The sequence below is a fragment of the Myotis daubentonii genome, chromosome 5 (assembly GCF_963259705.1).
Source record: "Myotis daubentonii chromosome 5, mMyoDau2.1, whole genome shotgun sequence".
In the NCBI taxonomy this organism is placed as follows: Eukaryota; Metazoa; Chordata; class Mammalia; order Chiroptera; family Vespertilionidae; genus Myotis; species Myotis daubentonii.
In genome coordinates, this window is record NC_081844.1 from 62,915,762 (window position 1) to 62,929,991 (window position 14,230).

A 14,230-nucleotide genomic window follows, 5' to 3' on the forward strand; every position below is an offset into this window, starting at 1 on the left:
TTCTTAATTTGTACTATGCCAAGGGCCTGGTAAACATTTGAAAATCTGCTAAGTGTTTCAGCACTTAAAATTGTGTTTGCCCACAAAATAGGCAAGAAAATATTTGTTTAAAAACTACTTAATAAATAGCAACCCACAATCTTTCCCTCTATCTTCCCTCAGACATTTGTACTTACTGATACCCTCATATTTCCTTACTAAGATAAAATTTGTATAGCACAGTAATTAGCATTATCAGGGACTTTGTTAAGCATCATTAATCTTTACACCACCACAGTGAGTTGGTTCTGATTACCCTCATTTTACGCATGAGGAAACTAAGCCCTATGATCACAACCAGAAAGAAGCTGAGCTGGGATTCAAACCTAAGTGAAGTATACTCCTAAACATGTGCTCTTAAACAGTGCACTATATGGCTTCCAATATTCCTTAGTGTACACCCTTCTTTAATTTATGATCATGACAAGGTCTGCAGGGTGCCTTCTTTTTGAAGCATGGGAAGAGTTTTCATAGATACTTTAAAAAGGCAAGTCTATTAATCTGTAAATAGATGCATTAGAACATGGTAGATGTGTAAAAGTGTTCCCTGAAGGAAGGCAGTTGCTACTCCTCTGGAGTTACATGGTAAGAGGAATATAAAACTGCTGATTCCCAAACTACTACCTTAGCTCAAGATACCCCAATCCAATCTTTATATATATCTCAAAAAGGATACACACATGACTCTTCAAGTCATTTCTCAAACCTCTACGAACCAATTCATAAGCTTCTTCCTTTTTACCCAAACAGTTCAATGTTAATCCTTTCATAGCCAGAGTTTCTATTAAAAAATAAGAAAAAGTAGGAAAAAGGAATTAAACATTTAAAATAGTTAACAACAAAAAAGATAACCATAACCTCAAAGACAAATGTTACATTACCCTAAGAACTGAAGATTATTAGGAAATTTTCCAGGTTTGCACAGAATTAAAATATTTTAAAAATCGACAAACCAAAGTTAAACCACATTTCTATACTCTAGGCCTCCCTAGATTTATTTTTTTAGATGAAAGGTACAAAATGCATTAATATCTGGAAATTCAGATGCTAACGAGATACAACAGCTCTATTACTATTCTTTAGGGAAGTTCTATAGAATGACCTTATATAATTACTCCTTTAAAGTATGAAAAAACTTTATCACAAAACAGATTTTACTTCTTTGAACCCAAATTACAGAGATTAAAATCATTGCTCAATGATTAAAATATACACATAAATTATACACATACACATTTCTGATATGCATAAATTTCATTCTTTTACAATGATTCTTTAGGATATTATTAAATATACAAGTAAAAGAAGATATCAGACTCGTGTCACTCACAATAAACAGATTAAAAGAGGGACCTGAGCCCAAGCCGGTTTGGCTCAGTGGATACAGAGTCAGCCTGTGGACTGAAGTGTCCCAGGTCCTGACCCCAGTACGGGGGTGTGTGTGGGAGGCAACCAAGGCATGTGTTTCTCTCTGTCTCTTCCCCTTCATTCACTCTCTCTAAAAGTCAATGGTAAAACATCCTCCGGTGAGGATTAACAAAAAAATTAAATAAATAAAAGAGGAAGTTGAGGGCAACATTAATTTTTTAGAAAAGGCAAAAAAATATTTTTAATTTTATAATATATATTTTATGATATACAAAAGAATAAAAATATTCATTATTATGTATTTGTCTAACTTTTAGGACTAAAATTTAGAATTTATAGAAAAATTATGTAGGAATAAAAGATAATATGGCTCAAAGGAAAAAAACATTTATAGGAAAGTACAGATAAAGAAATAAAAGCAAAAAAGAGGGGAGAAATCATGTACTAAATTGTTATAAATCATCCTATATAACAAAAGGCTAATATGCAAATCACCGAAAAGTGGAACGACCAGTAGCTATGACATGCACTGACCACCAGGGGGCAGACGCTCAATGCAGAAGCTGCTCTCTGGTGGTCAGTGCGCTCCCACAGAGGAAGCGCTATTCAGCCAGAAGCCGGGCTCGTGGCTGGCAAGTGCAGTGGCGGTGGCGGAAGCCTCTCCTGCCTCTGTGGCAGCACTAAGGATGTCCGACTGTTGGGGAGCGGGCCTGTTAGTTAGACATCCCCCAAGGGCTCCCAGATTGCGAGAGGGCTCAGGCCGGGTTGAAAGATTCCCCTCCCACCGAGTGCACAAATTTCGTGCACCGGGCCTCATGTATAAATGAAAAGAAAGCAAATATATTTGGCACGGTACTGTAAAAAGTAACCCTTTGTTATCAAACAAGTAAAATATATTCTTACAAGCTTTACCAAACATCTTAAAGTACCTTAATTAATGGAACCCCAGGATGCCATTACGTTTAAGACAAACCATCATTTTATGTATTGTTAAAAAATATTTTCCATTAGGTTACGATCCTTCATATGCAACCTAATTTCAGATATGTTAAAATATGAGAAACTAGCCCTACCCAGTTTGGCTCAGTGGATAGAGTGTAAGCCTGTGGACTGAAAGGTCCCAGGTTCAATTCCGGCCAAGGGCACATGGCCAGGTTGTGGGCTCAATCCTCAGTGGGGGGCATACTGGAGGCAGCCGATCAATGATTCTCTCTCATCATTGATGTTTCTATCTCTCTCTCCCTCTCCCTTCCTCTCTGAAATCAATAAAGAAATATATTTAAAAATAAATAAATAAATATGAGAAACTGCACTTTAGAACAATGAACTTTGGTCTCTGCTATACTGAAATTCTATCATTACATTACTAAAGTTATATGACCAGTATTTTACTTTAGAAAAAAATAAAAACAACCTAATATCCAGCTGGCCAGCAAAAAATATTTTTAACAACATTAAAACAGTGTTAGCCCTAGCTGTTTTGGCTCAGTGGACAGAGCATCGTCCTACGGACCCAAGGGTCCCCAGGTTTGATTCCGGTCAAGAGCATGTGCCTTCGTTGCAGGCTCCTCCTGGGCCCGGGCCCCGGTCAGAGCTCATGCAGGAGGCAACCAATTGATGTGTTTCTCTCACACTGATGTTTCTCTCTGTATTCCCTCTCTCTAAAATCAATGGAAAAATATTCTTGGGTGAGGATTAAAAAAAAAAAAAGAAAAGAAAAAAACAGTGCTATTATTTTAATAAAGTAAAGCTAATAGAAAACTATTACTCTCTCCAATAGTGAGAACACTATCAAATTAACTACCAAAGAGCCATGTTTCCTAACTATATAACTCTGACCTATGAAAGCTTATTTTTCCCTTGCCTCATCTCAAGTTTAGCTAAACACTCTTCCCTTACTCTACAAACATCTCACTGTCCAATCTTCTACCCTCACATAGGCAAAAGCTAAAAGGCAAAAAAATTTTCAGATTACAATATACAAATCATGCATTAAATATGACTGTCTGAAAAAACTAAGATATAATGCTAAATAAAAAGACGCTGGGACCAAATGGGCACTTTCTGAGTAAGTTATTTTAAGGAATAAAATTCCCCAGATCAAAATACTAAAGCAAATTTTTCTTTTAACATCTTAAATAAATTTACTGATTCAACTTAAATAAGCATATTTATTCTACTAGGTGCTTCTGCCTCCCCTCCATGTTTAGTCTTAAAATAGGTATGTCAGAACTCAAGTAAAATGTGTGTGTCATTTTCTTGACACTAAATTCAAAAAACAGACGTCAAGGATAAAAAAGTCCATTCTCTCTGGAAATTATTTAAGGCATTAGGAAGTGATAGAACCCAAATAAATGAAGCCAGACAAGTAAGCAAAGCCTTATCTATTCATACTCACAAGTAAGCATATGGTATTTACACTTACCTCCATGCTCTGCAAATTTGGGATTAGAGAGGATTTGTTTACAGAATTTCAACCCATTTCTATACTGTTTATGCTCATAACATCTCTGTTAAAGAAAAGAAAAATTAAGTTTAGCAAGAAATGCAAAAAGTTTAAATTCGTTGCGAAATTTTTTATTGTTACACACAATAGGATAATCAAAGACTACTTCCATATTCTTTTAAATCCCAGTAAAAAAAATACAGAAGGTTCAAATACAGAAAATAAAACAAAAGGACAGAATATAGATTACAAAAAAAATAAGAAAATCATTAGCTTACTCCAAAAGGTTCAACAATCCTAATAAAAATGGAATATGCAAATTGACAGTCACTTTGCCACAAAGATGGCAGCACCCACAGCCAGTAAGGAGGGAATATACAAATTGATGCGACAAAGATGGCGGCAGCCAGGCTGGGATGCTTGCATCATCGCCATGGTGACAACACAGGTGTTCCACCCCGCCCTGGCTGCTCCCAGCCTCCGGGCAGCCCACAAAGGCAGAAGGCGGCTCCAGGCCAGAGCCAAGGTGGTGCCAGCAGCCAGGGGAAGGAAGGCCTATTCTTGCACAAATCTTCGTGTGCTGGGCCTCTAATCCTATATAATAAAGATGTAATATGTAGTGGTCGTTACGCTGTGATGCATAACAACCAACCCTGTTACGACGGGATCACGGATCAGGAGGGTGGGGCAGTGAGCTACAAGTGGGTGGCAGAGAACTACAGGAGGGGGCAGGGCAGCAAGGTATGGGGGGGTTGGGCAGCTGCAGGAGGGTGGGGCAGTGGGCAGAGAGCTACTGGAGGGCGGCATCGAGCTACTGGTGCACAGATTCATGCACAGGGCTACTACTTATTATATAAAGTGAAAACTGAAAAAAAAGTAGAAGTGCAGAAATTATATTTCAAAACAAATTTTCTTTTTAATTGAAGAAAGAAGTCTCTCAAGCTGCAAAGGGACAAACAAGTACGTGCAAAATAATAAAGAAGAATAAAGACCCATACCATGAAACATCATAATGAAATTTCAAAGCCCAAAAAGAAAAGGTCCTTAAAAATTTCCAGAGGAAGAGAAGGAAAAGAAACAAACAAACATAAGAATGATCTGTAATCATAATGGCACCTTTTATTCCATAATAGTACTGGAATATTGCTGAAAGCCAGAAAACTATACACAGCCTTGAAAATTCAGTGGAAATTAAGTTTCAATCTAGAATTCTATACCCAGCCAGATTAGCAACCAACTATATGAGTAATGTGACATTTTAAGGCTTCTCAGAAAGCTAAAATTCTATTTCTATGTAATCTCCCTTAGAAAAGTTTATTAAAAAGAATCAAAAAAAATTTAACAAGACAAAATGGAAGTTAGTAACTAAGGAATCTAATGCAGAAAAAAGAACTAGAGAACAACCACTCCAAAATAAAAAAGGAAGCGAAGCCAAAGGACACCATGGAATACATTTCCAACAAAGGCAAAAATGAAACTGATGTACTTCATAACATGGAAAATATTATTTATAACCACATAACAGAAGTACAGGCATATTTGGGAGAAAAGTAACAGGTCTACAGAAAACAAAATAACTGCCCAGCTGGCATGACTCAGTGGTTGAGCAACCAGAAGGTCATGGTTTGATTCCCCAGTCAGGACACATGCCCAGGTTACAGACTAGATCCCCAGTGTGGAGCATGCAGGAGGCAATCAATGATTCTCTCTCATCATTGATGTTTCTCTTCTCTCTCTCTCTCTCTCTCTCTCTCTCTCTCTCTCTCTCTCTCTCTCTCCCTCTCTCTCCACCCCCCCTTTCCTCTCTGAAATCAATTAACAAAAAGAAAAGAAAACCAGATAACTGCATAAATGAGACAGATATTAACTCCAGGAGAAATAAAGACTTATATAAGAAAGTGTGATCTTAGTGTAATATTTGGCTTACCAGTGAACAACATATACATGATTATAAAAATGTAAGTATTAAGTACTAATTTACTGAAATATTGTGATATGAGGTAATGAGGAAAAGGAAAGAGGGCAAACATGGTAGTGATGAAGTTCTAAGTCCTCATATTCCATAACCAAAAGTCAACAAATGTTTAAAAGTCATTTATCGCCCTGGCTGGTAAGGGTCAGTGGTTACAGCATCAGACAGCACACAGAGGAGTTGTGGGTTCATATCCCAGTCAAGGGGGTAAGTACCTGGGTTGTAGGTTCTATCCCTGAACCCTGGGTATGTACAGGAAGCAAGTAACTTATTTGTCTCTCTCATATCAATAGCTCTCCCTCTCACTCTTCCTCCTTCTCTCCCTCCCTTCCACTGTCTCTAAAAATCAATGGAAAAAAATATCCTTGGGTGAGGATTAACAACAACGACCAAAAAAACAAAAAGTCATGTATCAAGAAATAGTGATATATTGTTAAACAAAAGAAAGCAAATACCAGATAAAATGGCTAGGAGGACTGAGGGTACTTGATTCTGGAGTGGGAAGGCATGGGTGACAGAGGGGGAAATTACTTATTTTTTTATTATTTGAATTTTAGGTATCAACATGTGCTTTCATAATTATTTTTTAAGTCACTGTATGTTACAATAAAACAAAACCTGCATCTAAAAGATATTCACTGTCATTAAATTTACTCACAACTTTTAAAATAATATATTCAAAATCTGGGAGGGATAGTTAATGCAAAAGATGACAAAATGATAGCATATGTAGTAACTTTTTACATGTAGCATCAAGAAACCAATTGCCTACAGCTCAATACTACAGCCAACTACAGACTTGTTCTATACCAACTATGTACTCACCACATTGTTTGTTTCACATCTCAACTAATATATCCAAAACACAACTGATTTCACCCCAAAATCTATTCTTCACCAAGTCTTTCCCATCTCAGTACATATCTTCCCCTCAATTCATCCAACCAGATGACGATGAAAAAAAAACTAATTATCCTTGGTCCTTTCTTTCCCTCATACTTCCATCCTCTAGTAAAGGAGTGGGAAAATTTTTTTTCTGTCAAGGGCCATTTGGATATTTATAACATCATTCATGGGCCATACAAAATTATCAACTTAAAATTTAACCTGCTATATTTGGTCAAACATTTAATTATCTCACCCCTAATTTCTTGGCAGGGCCAGACCAAATGAATCCACAGGCTAGAGGTTCCCCACCCCTGATCTAGTAGGTCCATCAGTCCCAGTTTCTCTGCAATTGCTTCCTAACTCTCTGCCCCTCCCACAATCAACTCAGCACTCAGCAGGCTGAATGACCTGGGGGATAAGAGGAAGGGGAGAACAAAAACTATAACTTGGGAGTTACTACCAAATGTATGTAATCAAAGAAACACAAGACTAAGCAACTAAACTTAGTGTTCCTATTTACTTAACAGGAAAAGCTTAAAAATAACGTTTTTCATGGAACTCCCATTCAACCCAGTGATCCCACTTCTAGGAATATATCCCAAGAAGCCAGAAACACCAATCAGAAAGGATATATGCACCCCTATGTTTATATCAGTTCAATTCACCATAGCTAAGATTTGGAAACAGAAATGAGTGGATTAAAAAACTGTGCTACATCTACACAGTGGAATACTACACTGCTGTGAAAAAGAAGGAATTCTTACCATTTGCAAAAGCATGGATGGAACTGGAGAGCATTACGCTAAGCGAAATAAGCCAGTCAGAGAAAGATAAATACCACATGATCTCACTCATTTGTGGAATATAGAGAACATAGACTGATGAACAGGGACAGATCCAAAGACAGAGAAACAGCGATCAGACTATCAATCCCCAGAGGGAAAGTAGGGGAAGGTGGGGGTAAGGGGAAGAGATCAACTAAAGGACTTGTATGCATGCATATAAGCCAAACCAATGGACACGGACAACAGGGGGATGAGAGCATGAGTGGGGGGGGTGGGGAGGGGAGTTGAGGGTTAATGGGAGGATGAGGACACATTTGTAATACCTTAACCAATAAAGAAATTAAAGATTAAAAAGAAATAACGTTTTTCATATCTATAAAAGCCTAAGTGACTGAACGACCGGTCGCTATGACGCACACTGACCACCAGGGAGAAGATGCTCAACGCAGGAGCTGCCCCCTGGTGTTCAGTGCACTCCCACAGTGGGAGTGCCGCTCAGCTAACAGATGGGTGTCAGACACAGGGCTCATGGCTGGCAAGCACCGCTGTGGCAGCGCAAGCCTCTCCCAACTGGGACTGACTAGGTGCGAGCCCCGGGCAGGCACAGCGGGGCTGGGATGAGCCGGAGTGGCAGGCGGCATTGGACTGCTGGTTTCAGCCAGATCCCTGCAGGCCATGCCGAGGGACAATACCAGTGCACAAATCCATGAACCAGGCCTCTGGTATAATTATAATAAAAACAGTAAAAAGCAGTAAAGGAAGCTATGATGTAAAGACTAGGTTAGTTAAAAGGGTTGCTTCATTTGTCACTATTTTCCAGGAAAAACATACATACAGCACACAGTTTAAGTGCACTATTCTTAAAACCCTCAATTAGCTTTCTGAAAACTTATTTCTGTAAAAATGTATTAAGAGAACTACCACTTTTGGCCATGATGGGTGAGGCTGAACTTCCCTTCTCCAACAAAAAAACTGGACAAAATAAATAGCCTAAGCGACCATTCGACCAGTAGCTATATGACATGCACTGACCACCAGGGACAGAGGCTCAATGCACAGGCAAGGAAACATGGAACAGACTGATGAATCTCAGAGGGAAGGGGGGAGGGCAGAGGGCAGAAAGAGATTAACCAAAGATCTTATATGCATAATAGAGGCCCAGTGCATAGATTCATGCACTGGTGGGGTCCCTCAGCCTGGCCTGCAGGGATTGGGCTGAAACCAACAGTCAGACATCCCCCAAGGGGTCCCAGATTGTGAGAGGGCACAGGTCAGGCCGAGGGACACCACCGGTGCACAAATTAGTGCACCGGGCCTCTAGTATGAAATAACTGTTGTCAGACACTGAACAACAGGCAGGGCTGGATTGTGAACCACATGAGATGGGGAAATAAAATCATGATGAGGCCCTAACCGGTTTGGCTCAGTGGATAGAGCATCAGCCTGTGGACTCAAGGGTCCCAGGTTCGATTCTGGTCAAGGGCATGTACCTTGGTTGCAGGCACATCCCCAGTAGGGTGTGTGTAGGAGGCAGTTGATCGATGTTTCTCTCTCATCGATGTTTCTAACTCTCTATCCCTCTCCCTTCCTCTCTGTAAAAAAATCAATAAAATATATTAAAATAAAAATGTTTTAAAAAAAAATCATGATGAGCTTAGAAATGCCACTGCTTTATAGATCACAGCACAAGAATAATACCAAGCAGAGCAAAATAGTCCACAAAGTTGAAGAGACAAAGATTGAACTCCAACAACATTTGCAAAAAACAATGGAATTATTCAGAGGAAGAGATCCAACAATTTGCAAATTACTGAATAACTAGAGGCCCGGTGCATGAAAATTCATGCACTGGAGGGGCGTCCCTCAGCCCAGCCTGCCCCCTCTCACAGGAGCCCTCAGGGGTAGGTGGTGACCCGGCGATTAGGGGAAGGGTGCCGGGAGCCGGTCCATCCTTGCTGTTTCAAGGGACCTGGCATATATGGCATACGGTTCTTAATATGTTTGCTCACCTTCTTGGCACTGTGTTTTAACCAAGGTCACCTCTCCGAGAAAGGTTGAATCCCCAGGTAGGGATTTTCCCCTGAAGTTAGGGAGGGAATAAAACCCCTCAACTAAGTGCCAGGCGGGTAACTAATCACTTTAACTATGAACAATCATGCTTAAGCTACATAATCTTTACTCCCTGGAATGGACATAAGAAACGCCCTAACCTTTGGAATAGAAATTGACAGGATTAAAATCAACTGGTAATACAGATGTAACAAGACAGCAAGACACAGAACTTATAAGACAGAAACACTCAGAACTTAGAACAGAATCAAGAAGACAGAACCTACACAGAGCCTAGAGACAGAAGAACTTTGCTGGAGAGAGCATGCCGGAGGATCCTGGAGAGGGACTGGCCTCGGAGCCTAGAGACAGAGCCTAGCGGGAGAACATGGCAATAGACCCTGGACTGAACCTGACTATAGAACATGGCAAGAGAACCTGACTAGAACCTGAAGACCGAACCTGGCTGGAGATCTCAGACAGAACCTGGCTGGATCTCCGAAGCAGAACCTCTCTGGAGATCCAGACCAGAACTTGGCTGGAGATCCTGGCTAGAGATCCTGGCTAGGCTGCTGATCAACTGAACGCTGTCTCCGTATCATTCCTTCTTCACCGACTCCGTCCACACCTTTGGGGACCCCTGGACCCGCTGGGGCTGGACCCCGGCAGAAGGGGACGCCCCCATCACAACTCTGCTGCTGCCACTGCCAGCAGCACAAGCCTCAGCAGGCCCCAGTTACCTGAGCCTCAGGCAGCCCTGGGCAACTGGGCAGCCACCATCCGAGGCTTGCCTGCACCTCGGGCCAGCCCTGGGCAGCTGGGGAGCTGAGGGGACTGGGCGCTGCCATCTTTGAGGGCAGGCCAGCAATTAGCATATTCCCTCCTTATTGGCTGTGGGTGCCACCATCTTTGCAATGACATGAGGGTCAATTAGCATATTCCCTCTTTACTAGATAGGATAAGTCTTGCATATGTAGGGTGAAACTTCATAAAGCCAAACAAAGCAGTAAGTTCAACAATTCTTAGAACTCACATGGTATTGAGAGTTCCAAGTAGCCAGAATAGAGCTTCAATAAACAGCTAAATATTGTGGAAAAGTCTACTCAGTAATAAGACAAAAACTAACCCTGGAATTAGTATGCTCTAGAGATCCACCCTAACAAAACCACAGACTGATGTGTAAGTTCCTTCACTGCCTGCTATAATCAAGTCTAACACTCTTTAAAGACAGTTAAATCCAACAAAAACAATGTAAAATTCATAATGCCCAACACCCAATAAAAAAATGAGTAGATTAGCTAAGAAAAAGGAAAACATGACTCATAACCAGGAGAAATAAAAGAGAGAAATGATGGAGCTATGAGATGAGGATAACAAAACATCTATTATAAAAGTGCTCATGAATTTAAAAATATAAACTGCCCTAGCTGGTTTGGCTCAGTGGATAGAGCGTTGGCCTGCAGAGCATCGGCCTGCAGACTGAAGGGTCCTGGGTTTGATTCCAGTCAAGGGCACATGCCTGGGTTGTGGGCTCGATCCCCAGTAGGGGCATGCAGGAGGCAGCCAATCAATGATTCTCTCTCATCACTGTTGTTTCTCTCTCTCTCCCTTCCTCTCTGAAATCAATGAAAAATATTAAAAATAGATATATGTAAACATATTGCCCAGCCAGTGTGGCTCAGTGGTTGAGTGTGTCGAACTATGAACCAGGAGATCCCTGTTAAATTCCAAGTCAGGGCACATGCCTGGGTTGTGAGTTCTGTCCCCGGTAGGGCGAATGCAGCAGGCAGCTAACCAACGATTCTCTCTCATCACTAATGTTGCTATCTCTTCCTCTCCTTTCCTCTCTGAAATCAGTAAAAATATAATGCAGAACCAAAGAGTATTTCTACAGATGAAAAATACAATTATGTACAATGAAAACTTCATCAGATAAAATTAAAACAATTATGGCATCGAAGAAAAGATCAATAAACTGGAAGACACAGAAATAGAAACTAGCCAAACTGAAGAATTAAGAGAAAAAATAAATACTGGTAAGCAGAGTCACAATGACTCTATAATAGAAAACTAAGTTATAAAAGCATCACAGATCTAAATATGAGAGGTAAATAATAAAGTTTCTAGAAGAAAATATTTTTTAAATATCTTCATTATGTTGGGTAGATAGAATCTCTTAAACAGGAAATTTAAAAATCAAAATAGTGTTTTTAAAAAGCCAAGCCAGAGAAGACATATACAATAAATATGGATAACAAAGATCTTATATCCAGAATATATAAAGAAGTCCTGCCCAACCAGTGTTGCTCAGTGGTTGAGTGTTGATCCATAAACCAGGAGTCACGGTTTGATTCCTGGTCAGGGCACATGCCGGGTTGAATCATCACTGTGTCCTAATCCTAGGGTTACATTTAGATGTAATTTTTACATACCAGAAACAAAACCTTAAGGAATTAGTCAAGTTGTGAAAAGAACTGCCTTTGGAATCAAACAGCCCAGGTTTCAAACACTGACTTCAGACAATAAAACATTTGTAATCTTAAGTACTTTGCTGAGTATCAAAAAGAATCCTTAAATTCTAGATATAAAGCATCAGAAATCTATGAAATACTTCAAGTTTACTCTATGTCAGGCACTGTGCTAAACGCTTTATAAGGAAAAGTCATTTAAACATATTTTTCCCAGTGTACATACATTTCCATTACCATAATAAAATTTTTTCTGATTGTCTCATTTAATCTTAACAATGGAGTGAGGCAGGTACTCTTTTTATCCTCATTTTAGATGAGATAACTGAGGTCTAGGGAAATCACTATATAATTTGGCCAAAGTAACACAGCTACTAACGTGACAGGAAAAAAAGAGCCATTCCACTTAACCATTATAACTACCTCTCGAATAGTCAAGTAGCCTAAAACAGACAGAAAAAGATGTTTTAAAAAAAATAAAACCACTAACACAAATAATATAAAGTCATTGTAGAAAGGAGAGAGCTAGAAAAAGAAGAAAATTAAACTATATTCCCTTTTTAACAATAAAATTTTAATCCAAAAATTATACAGCAGTCTACTATCCCACAGTATGAAATGAACCTGTATAAATATAATGAATAAGTACCATATAAAATCATAGGCATTGATATTCTTACTTGATATGCACCAATGTGACTTTATTTTGTATAGTTGAACTTAAAATACTCAGGATTCCAGGTTTTTTTTTATTGGTCTTACTGGAAATACCTTACATTGTTTACAGGCACACATTTTTTTCAAAAAGATTTCACACTAACATATCATTTAATCTTCATGATATTCCTGTAAACTAAGCACAAAACATTTAACCCTTATTGTACAGGTGAAATTTGGAAAACAAACAATTTGGCAGAGACTACATACCTACTTGTGGCAAAATTTGGACTACTCTACACCCTCTAAGTCCCAGCTAAAAGCTCTTTCCACCACATACTGAAATTTTATTAGCGTAATTGTGTGTTTTTTTCATAATTGTTATTAAACCCAAGAGTTTTTGGTTTTAATATATTTTATTAATTTCTTACAGAGAGGAAGGGAGAGAGAGAGAGAGTCAGAAACATCGATGAGAGAGAAACATCGACCAGCTGCCTTCTGCACACCCCCTGGGGATGTGCCCGCAACCCAGGTACATGCCCCTGACCGGAACCGAACCTGGGACCCTTCAGTCCGCAGGCCGACGCTCTATCCACTAAGCCAAACCGGTTTCGGCTAAACCCAAGAGTTTTAACCTTCTAACAGATCTTCTAATCGACAAATTTGACTGTTATCTCACCTTTTGTTTTCTTTGGTTACTCGGTATTATATAATTATACTTTTGGCAATAAAAATGCCAAAAACAAGGTGAGAAAAATAAACACACACACAAAATAAATTAACTGGATAATTCCACCAAATAATTAAGTTTAACAAATTAAAATTAAAAATCAAACTCCACTTTCTTGGAATGAAATGTTAATACTACAGCACTTAGCCTTTTATTTTATCACACTTCAGAACAGTAATTAAGCTTCAGTTCCTAATGATTATGTTCCCAATTAATGTAACTTGGCAATCTTCCATATGGAAATTATACGTGATGCCATTAACCCAATTATCTCCTGTTAATGTGACCTGTGAAAATAATTCAGAATGGCATACCTCTCCAAATAACTGCTAAGAATTCACTCTACTCATCAAGAATCAGCATGTGTATAAGGAAATAGATGTCAATAGATCTCTTATTTTTTTTCCTAAAAGCACTACCACAACAGGTCACTCATTATAAATGACAGTAGTCTCACGAATTAATGGAACAAGTAACAACAAATATTCAACTTAGTTTACCTCATAAATTTTTCTCAAATTTTCTGCTCTTGCCCAAGGATAAACTCTAGTAGCAAACAGAGTTAATAAAAATAGAACTAGCCCGCTGGTGTGGCGCCGTGGTTGAGCACTGACTGACCTATGAGCCAGGGGGTCACGGTTGCATTCCTGGTCAAGGCACATGCCCATGTTTTGGGATCGATCCCCAGCAGGGAGTGTGCAGGAGTCAACTGAATAGATGATTCTCTCTCATCACTGATGTTTCTCCCCCCCCCCTCTCTCTGTCAGTAAAAATATGTATTTTTTAAAAATATCACTAGCTTCAAAATAAGATTACTATATAGCAGAT

General features: G+C 39.2%; 1 protein-coding gene across 4 annotated transcripts in view; it reads right to left on the reverse strand.

Annotated features, from left to right (window-relative positions):
• NAA15 (N-alpha-acetyltransferase 15, NatA auxiliary subunit) overlaps positions 1-14,230 on the reverse strand; it is a 75,946-nt gene that overhangs the window by 44,595 nt on the left and 17,121 nt on the right. For 3 of the 4 annotated variants that reach the window (XM_059697991.1, XM_059697990.1, XM_059697993.1), the window contains exons 2-3: positions 3,833-3,917; positions 716-820 (exon numbers count right to left, since the gene is read on the reverse strand). In XM_059697991.1, coding sequence (XP_059553974.1) covers positions 716-820; positions 3,833-3,917 — 190 coding nt within the window. The remainder of the gene's footprint in view (positions 1-715; positions 821-3,832; positions 3,918-14,230) is intronic. The other variant, XM_059697992.1, reaches the window with a different exon arrangement.